Source organism: Cyrtonyx montezumae, unplaced genomic scaffold (assembly GCF_038088225.1).
Source record: "Cyrtonyx montezumae isolate F1298 unplaced genomic scaffold, pur_monq_1.0 scaffold_8, whole genome shotgun sequence".
NCBI lineage: Eukaryota > Metazoa > Chordata > Aves > Galliformes > Odontophoridae > Cyrtonyx > Cyrtonyx montezumae.
In genome coordinates, this window is record NW_027072089.1 from 19,856,642 (window position 1) to 19,876,038 (window position 19,397).

Consider the following 19,397-nt stretch of genomic DNA (forward strand, 5'->3'; position numbering starts at 1 on the left):
ACTCTGCCCTAACCAGACCCAGATTCACACTTTCCCTTACTTATTTACATTGATCTTATGAGTATTTTTATAGATCCATCAGAATAAATGTGCTTTTACTCTTTTACTAATATTTGTTTAATTAAGTTAATTAATTACAGCTTAACTGAAATATCGTACAGAAGACCTCACGCAGCTTTCAAAGTGTACACTGAATGCTAATCCCCTTTTTTTTTTCCCTTTTAACTAGCAGTGGAGATGAAGTCAATAAATTGTCAATAACATACTTGCTTTGATGGATCTTCAGTAATTTACTTTCATACCACTTCATAAATTTCTTAGGAAAACTTCTGGGGTCTCTGATACAGTACCTCTGCCATGGGAAAATTTGGTTTAAATCTGCCCTGCTGCCAATAAACCAATAAGAGTAACTGGCTGATAATCCTCCCACACTGCACTGTTTAGGTATATGCATTCAACCAGCGAAAGTTTAATTTGTTCCGCTAATGGCACAGAACACTACTCAAACTTATTCACCATATAAATTTGAACTTCACTCTGCTACTTTTTGTTATTCCTTTGGCAAAAAATTCAAACTATCGAATGCTTTGTAATTTGAACTATTTTATCTTTTCTTTGATCTAAAGCATAACAATAACAGTGGTCACTATCAGTAACTAAATATTAAACTGCACTTCACAGAAGAAGCACATTAAAAAGCCTTCAAAAAATCTGAATATTATTTGTATTGGCACACTGACATGCAAGGCACTTTCTACTGTTCTAGTAAGTGTAACATTATTCCTGAAGTAATGCACTAACACCAGTATGTCAGCTACCTTCAACATATTTCAAGCTGCAGTGCTTTTCCTTTAGGATTTCTAGTGGGATGACATGTCTTAACTAGGAACAGCCTATTTGTTTGAAAGAGAATTTAACTTATAACGACATACCAAAATTTAATATAGAAGCCACACAAACTCAAAACACAATTTGAGTGGCACAGAAACTTCTTTCAGAAGTGCTGCAGGAACTGTACATTCATGATAGTCCGAGGACAGACGGAGTTGAGTAAAAATTCCTGAACTCTATGAAGAAACTACCATGTTATAAAACATGTTATTACTATCCCATCTCAGGAAGAAAGATTACAGGAGAATGTTAAAAAAACACCCTCAGTCAACTTCTCTTCCAGTAGGTTGCATATGAGAGGGAGTTTGTCTAAGCTTCCTAAAAAGATATCAACAGCACCACAGAGTTACTGACATACTAGCTAGAATTTGTTAATAAAAAAAAGAAAAAAGCCTGTAAGTATTGCGCTGGCATTCGTCCTGGAGTATGAAGAAACAACTGGAGACTTGCTAAAGGAACTTGAGTTTTCCTTATTTTCCACTGCCAACCCACTAGGAAAGAAGAACATCTAGATTTGTATGATCCCTGTTTGTAACACACTGATACACTGCTACAAGTAGACCAAACCATTTTTTTAAAGCTTTCATATCTCAGATTTGCTTTCAGAACATCTTATTCAGACAGAATGAGAATAGTTACCTTCTCACCTTACACTAATATGCATAACTAGATACGCAGATCCAGTAAAATACAAAAATATTTAGGAAAATTATGAGAGCTGTTCTGTAATTTGGTAATTCTACTTTTTTCAGCTCTCATTAAGAAATCAACTCTTGCCTCTGTAAATTCTTAATTCAGTGTTTCATTTTAAGAAAAGGATGGTTAAGATGGAAGATTTTTTTTCTCGTTTAGGAAAATATTCAAAAATTCTGTGGGAGCAGAGAACAAGCTTGGTGTCAAGGGTTTGTGATTTTTGGTGACTATAACACTGGGCTAGATTCACATTTTTATTAATTAAATAGAACATTTTATCTTGTTACGCCAGTTTTACTTCCTGCAGAAGTAGAAGCAGGAAGGCTTCTGATGCAGGGAATCATGGTCCTGTGAGGTGTGAACTCCAAATGAGTATCCAAAAAAGGCCAAGTTACATTTGGCACTCATGATCCTGTAAGCCCTACATGCTGGGTGCTATGCTGTAAGACAGTGCAATTACACCCCCACCCTGAAAAAGCCCTTTGGTAAAAGAACATAGAGATCTGTCTTTGACAGAAATGGCAGAACTTAACTTGTCCCACACCTGAGAGCATGGTGGGAATGCAGAATTTGCTCTCTTTTCTCAAAGCCAGAACTTAAATGGTGCTGGTTCCTGTCCTTGACTTCAAGTAGTTCTCAGTGTAACAGCATTCACTGGCAAGTGTTTCACTGTAGGACCTCACATAAAATGATGGAAGAACATTTTGTTCCCTTAGCATTACCTCATGCTATTTTTGTACCAATATGCCTTAATTTGTAATTTCTCTGCTCTTAAAATGTTCTGGAGTCACTTGTTCAAGTATACTCACACCTCAATACACAGAAATCATGTCAGAGCTAGCTGAGCTGCTGCAATTAGAGCAGAGGTGACCAATTGTTGCAGCTAAAAGCAGAGCCAAGCTACAGGCAAGGCTGTAAGACTCAGTACATCCTTTTTGCAAATACTCCCCCATCAAATGCTTGAAGTAACGCACTGGAGTAGCACCTCAGTGAAGAAGAACAACGCAAAATGTTCCATTATGCACAATGGCATACAGTGAACAATACCTGTCTCAGCTACACCTTCAGTACCATTAACTTGACGCCTTGGACCTATGCTTGTTAAGATTTTGACCATCATATTTCTACCTCTCAGGCTGACTGTTCTTGCCTCACAGTTCTCACATTAACAAGAAGGCATGATCTCTCAATTTGGGGCCTAATCTGCCACCATTGCATAATAAGCATCTGATCATTCCATCGTGATTTTGAGAGAGTGATTTTCCAGAGGAAAAAACAAGTTCGCCTGTTAGCAATGCCTTGTTACAGGAAAAAGACAGAAAAATAAAATATAAAGATACACATTCTATTTGTAACACAAATGACAATTTCCTGAATGGTCCTTAAGTAAGAACTTCGCAACCTTACCGGCTGTGGTAAGATCATTATTATCTTAATAAGTACCCTGAGACACATAAATACGGACATTGCAGTCAGTCTCCAAAGCACCACACAAAGAAGGCTCACACAGCCCTTACAGACACGCAATAAGCAGAAGTGGGCATTCCTGCTCTCACTCATGCCATGTCACAGCAATTCCTACAATTCCTGCAGTGAAAGAAATTCCTGGTTGCTTCTGAACTGTTTACTTGAGAAGTATGAGGATATTTGAGACACAACATCTGGCACTTCTGACCAAAAATCTCTCATTCAAGTGTAATGGGATGCATACTCTTTGGTATTGTGCAAGCATTTGAAGAAAAATTAAAGTTGAACAGTTAATTTCCTACATGTCTATCTTTTCAAAGGAAACATGGTATCAAGCTGTGAAGACAAGGAACCCGGCAATGGAAATTCAGTGCAGTCATCTGCAAAAGACTGTGCAAGCTGTAACATCCCAACAGTGCAAAGAGACAGACTGACTTTTAATGCACATATTTTATCAGCTGTTACACTCTGATGTCCTTAGTGTGCATGCAGGTGGCAATTTTTGAAATGGCTACAGATACATTTGCTTTATTTTGATATTTTACAAACCTATAGTATTACTTATCCCTCATCCCAACAGAAGTTAGTGCAAAGTCTTTACAAACTATCGTAACAAAACAAGTAAGATTACAACACTGAGTAGGAAATTTTTTTGCCTTGAATATGTCCAAAAAAAAAATTCAGAATCCCAGTTCCTAAATGTTCAAGCACCTCAAGAAAATGTGAAGTCTTGAACTGAGGATGCAGTGATTAAAATAATACTGATTTTGGCTAATAATTAAATGACTGAATCTCCTTTCAGACTAAAAGCAGAGACAACAGCTAGTAGCTGACATCTCACTTCAACATTTTACAGCTGCTCCACAGCAAAGACTTCAGACATTTGAATGCATGCATGCATCTTATTTTCCCAGGATTTCAAAGTCCACATCCAGGCTTCTGCTCAGCCATTATAAATGAGTAATTCAAGTAGGGCATGACTGCTTCTTGTATTAACTTGATAAAGATGTTTCACTCAAAGTGCATCAACAGTTGTGTTAAGTCATCCCTTACACAGACTCATTAAGTGCTATTTTAACAGTTAAAAAATATATATATATTGCCCATTATGCCTTCATACTAAATGAGGTATTATGAAGATTGCACTGTTATTACCACACTTGTTTTCTAAACTCTGAAATACAAATATACTTACTTTCCCTATTTTTAAATCTGAAAGTTTTATCGGGTTATTGCACTCTGCACTAAAGTCTTAATTAAAACATCCAACTACTTAAAAGACTGACAGATGCAATTTCAACTACACCAATTGGTTTTCAGTTTCAAAAAACAATTTTAATCCAGTAGATTAATTTTACGCTTACTCCTTATTAGTGAGTGTATTATCAAATATAAAGCTATTCTGCTATAATTTTAACATTATAATATTAATCCAGAGCTCAAGCTTAAATACATTCTGAAAACTATAATGACATATTAAACATCTTGCATTTTCTTCTATGAATTTTCAGTTCACAGCCTACAGAGAAGGTTTGCTCAGTAACAGATTCACTTTCCTCTTAACACAAAGGGAACAAATCACAGAGCTCAAAATAAGAGGGAGAATTCACATTTTCCTTACACAAATTTATTTCCATCAAATAGGCAACTATTACAGTTGTCCAACCCCATGGCAGGGGGTTGGAACTGGATGGTCTTTAAGGTCCCTTACAACCCAAAGCATTCTGTGATTCTATAATTAAATATCAAATATATTGTGTATATAATTATTACAAAGGCCAATGAGGACAAAAGGTCCAGTTCATTTAAAAGATAACTATGTCTGATCAGAATTAACCTGTCATGGGCAAACACAGAACAGAAAAGAAAAATATTACCCAGAGGTGATGATTCATCACTTGCACTCCACTAATGTTAAGCCAGACACTTTAATGTTTTATCAGACTTCATAGCTTCTCCATTCTTCCAGTGAAAGTGTTTCTATTTCCTAAATCTTCATTATTTTCCCACTTTGCAAGAAATAAAACCAAAACAGAACAAAAAGTCTTCTATGACAGCCAGTTTTGGTTTTACACTTTTCACTGTATTAAAGTTACATTTCTTTACCATTAAGTAGCTTTATCCCATTAAAAAAATATAAAAAATCACCAATCATAGGTCCTGGTGAGGCTCTGGGAGATAGGAAGATGCAGTCAGCCTCCGATTCATTCAGATTATTATCCTAACATGAATGTTCAGGATTATTCTTTATTTTCATCTGGGGTTTAAATTATATTATTCGAACACACTCACTTTTTTTCCCCTCTGGTGCAACAGTTCTCAGTGCTAACATTCAAAAAGCTGCAGCTCACACAGATTGGTGCCTTCCTGCCCACCCTCCCGCATGCAGTGGGCTGCTATTCCAGCACTTCTGGACATAAAGCAGCACAGTCCCAGCTACTTCTGCAGCTTGGCATCAGTCCCAGGCAAATGGCCCCAGAAGCTGTACAATGACAGATGATGCACAGAGGCTAAAAGTGGAAGAACTGACAGATGTAGGCAGACACTTACTGCATTGACAAAGAGTTGACACATTTGTTCAGGACTCCCCGACCTTTCCGTTCCCATTGATAGGGCACCCATTCCTCTGGCAATGCTTCGTGGTGCATAACCAAGCAATAATCTCATTCAGTTAAGACAGTACAACCTCAGAATGATTTCCTAGTCTGTTTATAGATGTAAAGAAGCAATTTCCTAAATCTCTAGGGGAAAATCACTTTTTCTTTTTTGAGATCCATCTACCACATATTGAAAATACATCAGCAATTAGGAAAACACTTAGGAAAAGCAGACTTGGCATTAATTTGCTGTGCTGTAAGTGGAGCTCAATACCAACAATTAGTAGCGGAAGGGTGAACAGGAACACAGAACTCAGCAGATTACTTTTCTCCAGCAAATGTTTCTGCCATAACTAAACCAGCTGCAAGATTAGGACAACACCTAGGATTTTCTCATTCAGACATGGTTGCAGGAAAACAAACTGTTCTCCTTTTCAAAATGTCTTCTCCTCTACTGAAAAATGTGAATCAGACAATACCTTCTCATTGAATTATATATCCAAAATAATGCTATCCCTAGATTTCTCAAAAAGTTTTAGTACTCTGTGCAGTACAAAAAAATGTCAAGATATCCCAGAGGGAAGTATTATTTTTATTTTAACGAGATGTACTTGAAAATATAGCAGTTAGATATACAGTACTCACGTTATAGTTGCTGTACTTAGAAATCTGTTACATAGGGATTTATAGTTAAATGCTCTCATTACATGTACACAGGGTAAACTGGGTCTGAAAAAGAGCTGAAAAGTTGCACGTGCTATTTTCCCTTGTATCAATTTTAAGTATTTCCGTCACCTTAGACTGCAAGAACATACTCAGATATCTTGCGCATATTAGTTTGATTTCACTGCTTCCAGAGGTGATGGGAAAATGAAATCAGCTCAAACAGCTCAGAAGTGATTAAATAGTCTAAAGGTTAGAAGTGACTAATGGCTTCTGCAGCACTCATTTCTGTATGCTTTGCAGATTTTTTATACAAAAAGATGGAGATTTTCAGAAGCTTCATAGCACATGAAGGAAATTAAGCCTACTTTAGTACACCTGAAGCTGGATACCTTACAGCTAATCTAATCAGAATTGATTGCCATTTGGTAAACTCTAAGAATACATTTTAGTTAAGGGCTAAGCAATCAATTTAATGCTAGTTTGGCAGTTCCTGGGGGTGTGAACTGCTTCATTTTATGAGGGCTGGTCTGAAAGAAATGCCTCCTACTTTATTATGTCAGCTCATAACATCAGAGGTAAATGCTGGTGGTATGACAGGAGAGGAAGAACCTTCCTGACGACATTCCGCTACGTGCTGTTGCTGTGTGACAAATGGCAGCAGAGGGGCAGTCTGACAAAATGGAGCCTGACACGTAAGTGCACATGAATCAATGGCGTGCAACCGAATTCAACTGTGTGGAAGAATGCACCCACTGACATTTATCAACACTTGCTGAACACTTATGGAGACCAAACAGTGGATGTGAGCACAGTAAGGTGGTAGGTGACATTTCAGCAGTAGTGACAGTGGGTTATCTCCAGAGGTGCAGACTTACAAGTGCAGCATGCAGGCTCTTCATTGCTGGCAAAAACGCAGAGCTGATGGTGGTAGTATGTTGAAAAACAGCATTTTGAAGCTGAGAATTTGCTCTACCAAATACTGTGATTGTTCTCCCCTGTACCTGTTGTGGTTTCCATGGAAAGAAATAGGAAGCACTACTTTCAGAGTGACCTATGTACATTAACTGTTCAGTCAATTTCTAATGGCAAAACTTTATATTGTGACTGCAAATGTCTATTTGTAACATCATGAAATGAATTTTTGTGGGATCTACGGGACAGAGATGTGTGGAAGAGGAATGGCTAAATACTTAAGATTGTATCCCAAATCATGCAAACAAGACTGCTAGTACACTTGTGTGTATTCTAACTGGAATATCTGAAGTGAGAGATCTGTAGCTTTGAGGTTTTTAGTTTTATTTGTTTCTTTATTTAAACAACTACAGAGTTGAAAAACTCTGGCAGAAAAAATATCAGCCAGGCAGTAATCATAATCAGAGTTTAACTGTACCTAAACAGCCATCATAATTTCTGCACTTTAAATAATGGGAGCACTTAATACCGTTTTTCATAAATGTGCTAAGTTTCTCTTCGGTAATATGTTATTAAACCAATTGTTATTAAAATCTGAAAAACAGGAGTTGACCTGGTCAAAATGTGTTTATATTTCATCTACTGCTTTTCAGTTATATCTATTTAGCATTTCATTACAAAAAAAATGCCATGTTATATGAACCATTTACATCACAAAAGTGGTAGTGAGAGCAATATAATTCAATTATAAAAGCTGGAAACGGTTTAAACACCATTTGAAAGTAAACAGTTACAGTCCCTTATGCCCATGTCTGGGAAACATCCAAATGGAAGTTAAAGATCCCATGGCATTTTTTCAGAATGAGTAGGAGCTATCCCAATATGCTGGCCAACATATATTTTCTCAATTAAAAACAGATTTCAGTGTCCAAAGCTATGTGTCAGCAATTGCTGAGAGCATATGCCTGTCACATTTCCAAAAATCTCTGCACCATCAGTAAGTGTCTAGTTGCCTTGCTGAATAATGCTTTTCCAGATGCCACAATTAGAAAAGGTGAATGCATTTTCATACATATATGAAGCTCAGGGACATTATCCACTATTGTTCTGGAAACAGAAGTTTTCATTTGAACCCACATTTAATTTTCAGGGTTTTTGGTTTATTTTATTTTTTTTTCCATAAATGAAGCATTAAGTATGACTGCGGTAGTCTATGAAACACTTTGACACCCTATGTAAATAGGCTCTGTCAAGATTGAGAAAAGAAATCCTATGAAACACACATGCATAGAAACAAACAAAGGCTCCAGGAATAGCCTTGTATCCGCCATTCTTAATTCCAATTCCTTTACAAATGTAACGATTTATAAGGTTAAAAAAGCTTAACATTCAGTTTTTGCATTAGTTTCACTGTATTTTTTAGGTTATTTTCTGCTTGAAATGCAGGTAGAAAGATTTTCCTTATGCACTTTAAATTGTGCGGATCTCATACAGCACCCACAGCTAAGGAGATCAAATAATCAGTTGTCAAGATTGAAGCATGAGCTCCTATGCCCGGAGCTACAAGATCAACTACATTATCTACAGGCAGAAGGCTGTTAACCAGAGACATAAGAAAAAGTCAAGCAATGCATCCTTAAAGACACAAGTGCAGAAAAAAATCTCTTGCTCAACAGATTTCCTCATGTAACAGCTCAGACTCCTGCTATTTGGAGTTCATTGTTCACATCTACTTGCCTAATATTTTAATATTTTTTTTCCCTATTACCAAATACTTAGCTGCTGCTACTAAAAAAAATTGGACAAAAATACCTCTTTGGCTAGAGATTGTACTCTGTTGACTGCCACAGAGTAGCAAAATGGCACAATTTGAAGCCAGTCAGTCACTCATGCTTGAAAATAAAACAGAAATTTTGAAGGAACTGACCTAGACAGGTTTGCTTCCTAGCAACTGATAGGACAGACTGTCATTTGTTTATGTTAGATCATTCTTCCAGTATCATTTTGCAGGTTTCAGAATCCAACTCACTCACAATTTCAGAATTCTAGGGTGAGTGTATTGCAGAAGGATTTATGGCAGACAGTGAAAGAGAACCCAGGCAGAGATGAAAACAGAACTTAGACCATGAGGATTTGTAGAATTCCTTGAAGTAAAGGTGAACGAGCAGCCTTACTTGCAGTGCACAATTACCTTTCTATAACCAAAATTTACTACCAGTCATGAAAAGCAAAGCAACCCATTGGAAATGATGTTGATTTAGTTAGTGTTGAAAAGCGCATCCCTCCCTCCCTGATGCTACTTACTCTCATGGACATGAAAATTTTAACTAGAGCCAGAAGAGTGACAGATTGTGCTTGAGGACAAGTTTACTTCCCCTTAGACACAGTAAGTTTTAGACTTCCCTAAGACAGTAGTAACGCAGATTTATGCCTGGAAAATATTTGATACTTAACCTGTGCTGTAGTGCACAACATATTGGGTTATGAGGGTAAAGAATGAGGAGAAAGCATACACAAAGTGGTAAATGTACAAAATCGCATCTATTTTAGAAGACAGTTTAACTTTTAGAGATAGGTTTTAACTCAAATGTACATTTAACACTGCTACTGACTTGTTCTCTACATGACCTTCCTGTCCTGAACCTCTCTGTACCACCACCTACTGCGCCCACCAGAACTTATGATAAAATTAACACGCTTGGTCTGTAACAACTATGAGTTACCAGAGCAGAAACATGAACATCACAAGTAACTGTCGTGCCTTCAGTGAAGAAGCTGTAAAAGGAGAAACTGATTCACACGGAAGAAGACAGTTTATTTTTTCATCAATACCCATCACCATTAAACAGAAGCCTTTAACAGGAAGTGCATCTTGGTCTGAGATGAGCATCTTTAGCTCCAGCTCTAAAAAAATTTTAGTACACTACATTTAAATCATATTATTCTACAAAACAAAAGCCATCCTTCTCAATTAGGAATGATCAAAACAACTTTGTCAACAAAATATCCGACACTTTCTTTTCTATGATCAACTAATCTCAAAATCTAGAGAGAGAAACTGCACTGTCATAAGATTTTTCTGTCCACAAGTTTTGTAACTCAGAAACCTTCCAAATTTAGCCTCTCACCTCAGGCTGTCAACCCACTATTCTTAATTCAATTTTGAAAACTACATGACATAAACAACCAAGTTCTTCTCAAAATGAATATTCATCTACTTTTAAATTCGCCTTATTTTAACGTAAGTACAACACGAAGAGTGTTTCCAGTACCATGCACTATTAGCATTCATATTTTTCCAACGCAAAGTATGAGAGTAAGCCAGATTTTTCAAGTAATTAAGAGGATGTAAATGTTGTTTGCTGCAAGAGCAGAGTTCTTGAAAGACCAGAGTCCTGGCAACTATCATAATCCTTTTGAAATTGCTCATATTAAGATTAAAGATCACTTTGTTCCTCTATTCCCACAACTAGTTGGTATGGTAAAAACATCAGTCCCCTAGTTTTATATGTAACATCTTTAACATTTGCTCTCCTTTCTGTGCATGTGATTAAATGTAACATTTTGAAATCCCAAAGTTCTGAGAAAAACATAAATCCTTGTCCACAGCTGCTGTTTGACTCTGGAAACACATGCATTTTCTTTTCAAGCATCTACCATCAAAAAATCCCAAAGGATTTGAACTGGAGAACACCTGCATCTCTTCATTTAGTTCCAATAACAGAGTCTAAACTTCAAAATTACAAAAATAGATGCTATGTTCAGCTGCAGTTACATTCTGCCCCTAATTCCCGTGAACAAAAATGCTAAGAGCATGAAATCATTCAGGCAAGCTCTGTCATCGAGAGGATAAGATTTTTTGCACCAGAAGCCCAGTGGGAACTTGATAGAAAACTGGCAACAATTACAGATAAAGTACATAGTGAAATCCTCAGGGAGAGAAAAGGAAATGTAACAAGATAGATGGGTATAATTTTTACACATTTATGCCCAAACCACAAATGTGAATTGTCTTTAATTACTGCAATATATTTGGCATTTGTACTCATTCATTGTGTCAAATTGTTCCAAAATACTTCAAATTACTTTAGGAATTCTCTTTTACAAGTTTGCTTTATTTACAAGTTCAAGCATTCCTTTAAAGTAGAACTTGAAACTTTAAAATTACAACTATTGTAGCTTTAAAATCCAGACTTTGCATTGTTCCCCACCTAAGCAGTCAAAATTAAATAAACAGAAAAATGTCAGAGTCACTTTTGTTCTGAACTCTGAAAAACTGTTGAGGGGGTATACATAGTTCTGAAAAACTCTGAAAGAATTGAGGGGTATACATAGTCCTTTATGCATCAAAAGAAATGCATGTAAAATCTATCCGCTCCTCTCAGATATGTTCAAACAGATAAAATCAGCAGGCTTATGAGAAGAAAAACGTATAATACTTATTGTGCAACTTTAACAACAGGTTTTTGTTTTATGTTTGTATCTATGATTATCTTCCAACTCTTAATTGTATTTTCCCTTCATAAATGCATTTTTCATTTAGCTTGGAGGAGAGAGATCTTCTCTAATCTTAGAAAAACTTATAGTGAAGAAGAAAATAAGCGGTTCGAAAAGTTCAGAAAAATATCACTTAAATGGCAGTTACCAACTTCTCCAGGGTTGAATATTTGCTCTTCACTCTTTGTGCAGCTTTCACATGAACTAGAGAAGACTCTTTGCACTCTTACTTTGATTGACAGTGTATAAATTTACCATACATTAGCATAACATTAATATAGGTACTTTTATTTACTTGCTAATTTCACTGCTGCATTGCTGAATATTTTTAAGGGATCTGAAAGAAAATTTGACTCATTGTTAATTTTTATTTCTTATAGATTTATATGTAATAGAGCTCTCCATACATTGGCTATGCATGCACTCCCAGTTATTCAACATGGCAAACCAAACAGAGCTTAATCAGCTCACTTCATCTATTCAACAGCTGCCCATAATTAAATACTAACACACACATTCATTTTGAAATCTCCCAATTTCTCTCAAAGGCCAGGTGAAACAAACAAGGTCTGCTGCTTGCTCTGAGGGTTAATAAATTCAGGGTTAGTTCAGAGAAGCTATAAGACATTCTGCAGCCTCTCCCCTGTATTGTATATGCTGCAGTTTAGATAAAGATTAGCATTTATGTCCACTGATTTTTACAACTGCAGAGAGATTCCTGAAGAATTTTTTATACAAAAAAGGTACTCAAAATTAAAAGCATGCAGATGTATAATTAAGAATTAAACGAAGACCATAAATACTTCTAACATATATTTATCCATTTTTCATTGTGCTAACGATACCAAGGAATAAAACAGTTGCTAAATTATTACCAGCATATGCACTTGGTCCACATGATTCTTACTTTGCTTGCAGATGCTCTTCATAGTGCACTTTAACATTGCCCTTTACAGAATAACATTTCATTAAAATACTTTCTGTCTTTGCTGCTCAATGCAGCATGTTACTATTAGAAGCATTTTTTTCTCTTCCTCTCATCAGCAGCAAATAAGAAATAAAAAACCTGTGTAAAATGCTTTATTACTCAAATTGTACATACACACAACTTTTGCAGGGCTACCTGCAGCCAAGCAACAAAAGGAAGCTGCACAGCAGCCTGGGTCACCATGGATCACAGTATTTCAGTGGCACAACCCACAGGCTGACACAACAAGGGGATAAAAGGGTTCCCACCTGCTTCCCTGCTGAACTCATCCAAATTATTCAAGAAATGTACACCATGGGCACTTCTCCCTGGCACTTCATACCCAAATAACTGCTTTCGTTTTGGACCCTGTCGTTTTCCATTCAACCTCACAGATGCATAAGGAAAGCATTAGGTACACCTCCTTCATCCACGTTTATGTAAGCAAAATTTTAAAAAGAAATCACTCAGATAGCTATTGTGTTGTACTCCAAGATTCTTCCACAATCTCTTTTAGGGTGTGGTCCCATTGCATGTCAGAATAATCAGAAACTCTCCTCCATTGCTTCTCCAGGTTTTAATCACAGAAGCAATCTCACCAAACTGGAACTGTAGTTCCTCTTAACTCTTTCAGAAACCACATCTATGTCTCAACAGCATCAGCTACATGGCTATTTTTACAAGGCTGCCTCCAATCTCACCTCTAGAAATTTGATAATACAGAACACCACTTGATATATTTTCTCATCTCTTGTGGACAGCTTTTGATCACTCTTTCAACAAGCAGGTTGCACTATTCCTACTTCTTTCTTGTAGTATTCCTATTCCAGACCATCACATCTAACATTATTTGGAAAAACGACTATAATAGCCTGACTTCAGTACTGCCAAATCATCTCCAGTAATACAGCCTTAAACAGCACTTTTATTCCCCTGTGGCATAAACTGAATTTGCTGTCAAATTACCCAGTATAGCTTTAACTCCCAGAAGTGACTGCAACTGACAGCAAAAGCATTTTTATGCTTTCAAATCACTTCATGTAGTTTCCACACTCTTGATGAAAAGGCTAACTGTATCTCCTGTCTTACACTGCCTCAGCTCCTTCAGCGAGCATTTGAATGTGAAGCCATTAATTCCCTCATCCTTTGGATAGAACCTGAGAAAGCTTAAATGCTGCTCCCTCATTTTATTTACAAAACAAAATCCACATCTTCTTTCATTGGTAGTACACTACTCTCCGCACCTCCTGGGATTAAAGCTTGAACAAATTTGTCACCTTTTCTCTCCTGTTTGTATTCGGCCCTATCTGCCATCTTACACACAGACCTAGAGCTGTAGGACAGGGTGCGCAGATCATCTAACAATCACGGACCCCAATAAAATCAACGCTCCCTTCCTGAGGCACAGGGGAAATGGCCCAAAATACTTCCAAATCTTAACATTTTAAATGCATCTCCAAGACAGGAATCAGGGATACTTGCTTTGTTACAAACCAGTTTTCTGCTACATTATTAGCTGGCCTCCAAGTCCCTGAATCCATCTCTGAACTACGCTTCATTTGTCCGTCCGTTAATTCTCTAAGGCATCATCTGTCACAACCTACCAAATACTCTCTGCTATCTAACTCGATTATCCATTATATTTGTGAGCTAAAATATGTGACCACTATGGCCAGTAAAAATTACAATTATTCTACAACACAGTTTGGGATTTTGGTTTTTGGTTTTTTTTGTTTGTTTTGTTTTTAATATTCTATGTATGCACAGTTCCCTTAAAGATTAAATAATATTCTAAGCCAAATCAGAAATTTAACCTTCAAAGATGACAGAAAAAGCAATAATCAATAATTGATATTGTTACCATTACAAGCATTTAAACTTCCTTAAGTAAGACAACAGGTCCAATAGATTTTCACCACTCCTTTCTTTTAAAAAGGGATCTGAGTAATCTGAATCATTAATTGTTCTCTCAGGCAATGTTTTAGTAGCAGGAACTTAAGATAATTATTATAAAAACAGCATCAAACATTTCAGTATGATACACTCCAAGAAATGTACAAGTACCACTACTGAGATGATAACCTAAAATTTGCTGGAGTGCTTGCAAACAACTTGCTTTGCATAAGTAAAAAAAAGATTTTGTTTCTACATACACATTTGCAAAGACAATAATAAATTTACTGCTGCTTTTCAGATGAATGTTATCCAACAACCATTAAAAACAAAATAATAGAAAAAAACACAAACACTTCTTGTATCTGACAGTACTGGGGCCATTTGATATATTTTTCTTTTCTTTTCTTTTTCCTTTTTATCGCCTCATACCATTCTCATCATGGCAACAGGAGCAACTTTTTAACTTCATTTGTAAAACGCAACATACTAACAGCAGAACCTAGAGAACAGTGTATTTCTCAAGTTACATTTGTTTTAAACCAGATTCACTGTTGTTTGAAGCAGAGCAATGTTATGTTTAAAGCCCACAGACATCGTAAGAATGTTAGATAAGAGTATTAGTGCCCACAATGTCAACCTCTTTAAATTTACGTGAGCAACCCTCTGAAAAATATTAACTTGTTTCTCATTTAAATTTATCACAAATTCAACAAAGACAAATGTATACTCATCAATAAAGATAAATGCATAGTCAAAGACAAATGTACACTCGTATGCATCTTAAAAATCATTTCTAATTATCAAGAATCCTATTTATAATTCATTCAATAAATTTTATAAATATCCTCCAAGTTTACGTAAGCCACTTCATGTAATATGTCAATTTCTGTATGAGAAGTTCAAGCTGTTAGAGGAAAGAAAGAATGAAACTAACGTTTACAAGAACCCTAGCAAAAAAATAACGTGTATAAAAAGCTCTATATGATTTATTTAAAAGGCGACCAAAGTCAATGAAGCCTTTCTTACTGAAGAGGATATTATCAAAATGCTGCATCAAGTTTTTGTCCCATAATGAGCTAAAGTAAAGTTATTACGTGTGCAGTATGTGGAAAAGATATCTTGGCATTTGGCTTATTTTATATCAAAGTCCCTCTTTTGAAAATTACATTGGATAGGAAAATGTAACATGATACCAGCTTAACAAGAGTTTTTCACTTACCAGAATTATGGCAGTAGTCCATACTCTGTGGAATTTGGATTGTAAAGGCCACCAAATCTGGAGCTAAGAGAGATTCTGGCTTTCTGCTCTCATTGAGCCATTTACTGCTGTGTAAGTCTCTGGTGTCAGAAGGTCCTTGAATTAAAGGAATCAGCTTCTCTTTTCCAACATCACCTAAGAAAAAGATAACCCTTCTTAGACTTTCTATTGTAACAAGATCATTTTCCAACTTATAAACATTCACTAGTCCAGCAACTAATGCTGTAAGTACAGAATTAGAACTGGAAATAAAGCAAGTACTTATGAATTATTAAGCAATTTCTTTAATGTCATCTTTTATGTCTTGACCTCCAGGAAGACTTCGAATTAAGTAATTGATTTTCTTTATAACTGTAACTTCAATCCTGACTTTATAAAATAATTTCTTGAAATATCACCCTGAACTCAATTTAAAGACGCTCAATTTCAATATTCTTAACACTAGCTACCATGTATCTATAAAAAGATCATAGATATAGATTCAGAAAGTTACTGTAATCTCTCTTCAAAAACAGTCTGTTAAAATTTAAAATTACTTATCACCAAGTTCTCAAAAACTTCTCAAGTGAAATACTTGCACCACTGATGGAAAATGAGACATCAAAAAATAAACAGAATAAAACATAATACTACAAATAAAGCAAAATGCTTATATGCTGTGTAATACGAAAATGTAGGTTATTCCAGTTTCTTCAGTGCTCTTAGATTCATCTTTCCCTCAGAAGACAGGCACTAATTTTTTTTTTTTATTTCAGAGTCAAAACTGACTATACTGAGGCTAGACTGGATCATCCTGGCACACAATAATAATAACCAAAACAAAAACAGAATACAAAAAAAAATTTTTCTGATTCATAGGAACAATGAGTAAATTCTTGTTTCAGTAACTCTCCTTGTAAAAAGCAAGGCCAATTCTCCTCTACAGGCAATAAAGTTTTACATGGTCCAGCTGCACATACCTGGGGCTTTGGCACAAATTTTTATTGATCCCACGGTCCCAGAGGCACATTTGACCAATGATGTGCTGCAGTACTTCAATTCAACATTCTGGATTGAGCCCTCAAGAGTTGGCAGGGGATTCTTAGATTTCACACCTAATAAAAGAAAACTGCAAATGTACTAGCCTGTTGAATTTAAATATTTTTATATTCCTTTACCAAGGCATTTAAACTTAATTATACTTTAATTATCTACCTTAGATGTTCTTATAGCATTTTCATTGTGATTCGCAGTTTTGAACTGGAAGTGAGAGAACATTCTGTAGACTTTGTAATACAGTTATACATAAACTATAGGCAGATATGAGAGAAAAACACACAAGGCCACTTAGATACTGCAATAATAAATATGCATATATACACATATACACTTTTGTTTTCAGTTTGTAAGTGCCACCTTGACTGCTCTCTTTCATGTTGTTATTGTGACCCTTTCATTTCAGGATATTAAAATGACTCAGTGCTTTCAGCCCACATTCAGGCAAGAACACTTGCCTCAATAGCAATGTAAGGGCACTAAATCCACACACTGAAGAGTGCAGAGGGCCAGCTCACTTGCTCTTGTTCAACAGAACCTAGAGTGCAAACCTTGCCTTAGGTCACAAGTAGAACCAAGTTTTGGAGGTCTTCTCTCAGCCCCATTTGTGCACTCAGCAAAGCACCACACTGCTCAGAACAGCACAGGGCACTGGGAACTCCTGAGGAACTGAGCTGTGGCACCAAGGGCTGCATGGGCCAAGCAGCCCACAGAGCCCCACAGCACAGGTGGGGGCAGTCAGCCCTCCTGTGTGTGTGCTGTGCAGAGCTACGTATAAGAGAACAAGTACATAAATTCAGGAACAAATGAGAAAGAAACTGTTTCAGCACCTCTAAGTAGTATGAAAGGAAAAACTAACAGAAGTTACCATTTTTAAAGCTTTTTCCCCCTCTACGCAACAGTGATTTTGAATTTGTCAGTAAGCTGGCAAGCACCTTCTTGATTATGCAAACATTAGTATAATTATGGAACCATTTCCTTACATATGTAACATACAATTTGTTCCAAAATCTATAATTACGCAAGAAAAGTATTATGGAATAGCAGGTAAAAAAAGTCAAAAAAGTTAAAAAAGCATTTTGATTTGTGCTTCAAGATAGTTACACGTATTAAATAAACTTAATATATTCTCTAAAGAGTTAATTTTCTGCATGATCTCTCGAAGTGCCTCTAAAGAATGACTCCAACCTTTCTTAGTGAGGAAAAATGGTTATTTCTCTAATTGATAGGAAAGAGAAATGTCATGATCTGGTAATTGGGTTCACTGTGCCTGTTTCAGTTCCTAAGTGTTAAAAAGCATTTGGTATTCCACACAGATTTGTTTGGTATGTATACTTCTTGCTCTGGAAAGATACTACAATAGTTTTTGAATAAAAAGTACAGTAGGAAGAGAAACAGCATAGAATGGGACACACACCATTAAGCAATCCAGACCAATACAAAGAAATGGGTTCCACATTCTACACATACTTTGTTATCACATTTTAACCTGCCTGCTGGGGTTAAGGTGCATCCACAGCCTTCTGAGTTGGAATTTAGGAAGGCCTCAGGCTCAGGAATGTTCACTGCGGAACTTGCCCTCATGTCTGTCACTGCAAGACTGCCTTGGCTTTTAGTCTACAGGATCAGCTACTGGTGTTAGTCTCACCCTCACACACAATTCTGCCTGGGGAGAGACTCTTTTAAAGCTGAAAATCCCCTCTCACCTAAGGTTTTATATCAGCAGTGATGCATGAATTTGTCAAAAGCAGATAGGGTATCTGTAGGCACTTCTTTATCTTGGCTCTGCCTCTTTGAACTTCTACAATTCTACAAACACAGTCCGCTGTGTTGCAAAAAACAAGGACTTGTTTTCTTATTTTTTTCCCCTATTCCAAAATAAATAAAACAGCTAATAACAACCAAGATTATGATTGGAGCATAACCATGTCGCTATATCCACCTCCCAGCAATACCTTTATGGCTCAAAGCACAAGCTGTAATGCTTCATACATTTCTCTCACTTCTCTGTGGAAAATAAAGTAGTTTAAAACCTAAGTATTTTCCATCATTAAGTCCACTTCTTGACACCAGGGTGTTATGGCATTCTCTTTTAGTATCGCGCCTGATAACAAAGAAACAGTTGCATGTGACTGCACTACCTATTTGTCTCTGCTCTCTCCTATTCCCCCACCAAATAACTTCTGGACTCGCTGAATTTTATCAAGATTAATTAGAGACACTTATGTTCTGTGATATTCATGAAAATCTGTGTATAGTTGCCCTGTAACCCAACTATCAGCATATGCACAACAGTCAGCAAAGCACAGCTCTAAAGTAGCCAGAGCCTTTGCACCCAGCCAGCAGCTGAGGATCACAACGGGATGCTAGGAACGCTGAATGACTTGGCCTTCAAGAAACACACACACTCTCAATACATACTCATCATTAATATTTCAAGATTAACAACTGTATTTTAATGCACATGGTATAAACGTTTATTTTTGGGAGACCTGCTGGATGATGAATACCTCCACAG

General features: G+C 36.5%; 1 protein-coding gene across 6 annotated transcripts in view; it reads right to left on the minus strand.

Annotated features, from left to right (window-relative positions):
• VPS13B (vacuolar protein sorting 13 homolog B) overlaps positions 1-19,397 on the minus strand; it is a 412,996-nt gene that overhangs the window by 259,706 nt on the left and 133,893 nt on the right. For all 6 annotated transcript variants that reach the window (XM_065751678.1, XM_065751682.1, XM_065751679.1 and 3 more), the window contains 2 exons: positions 16,804-16,938; positions 15,806-15,979 (listed from right to left, as the gene is read on the minus strand). In XM_065751678.1, the coding sequence (XP_065607750.1) occupies positions 15,806-15,979; positions 16,804-16,938 (309 nt within the window). The remainder of the gene's footprint in view (positions 1-15,805; positions 15,980-16,803; positions 16,939-19,397) is intronic.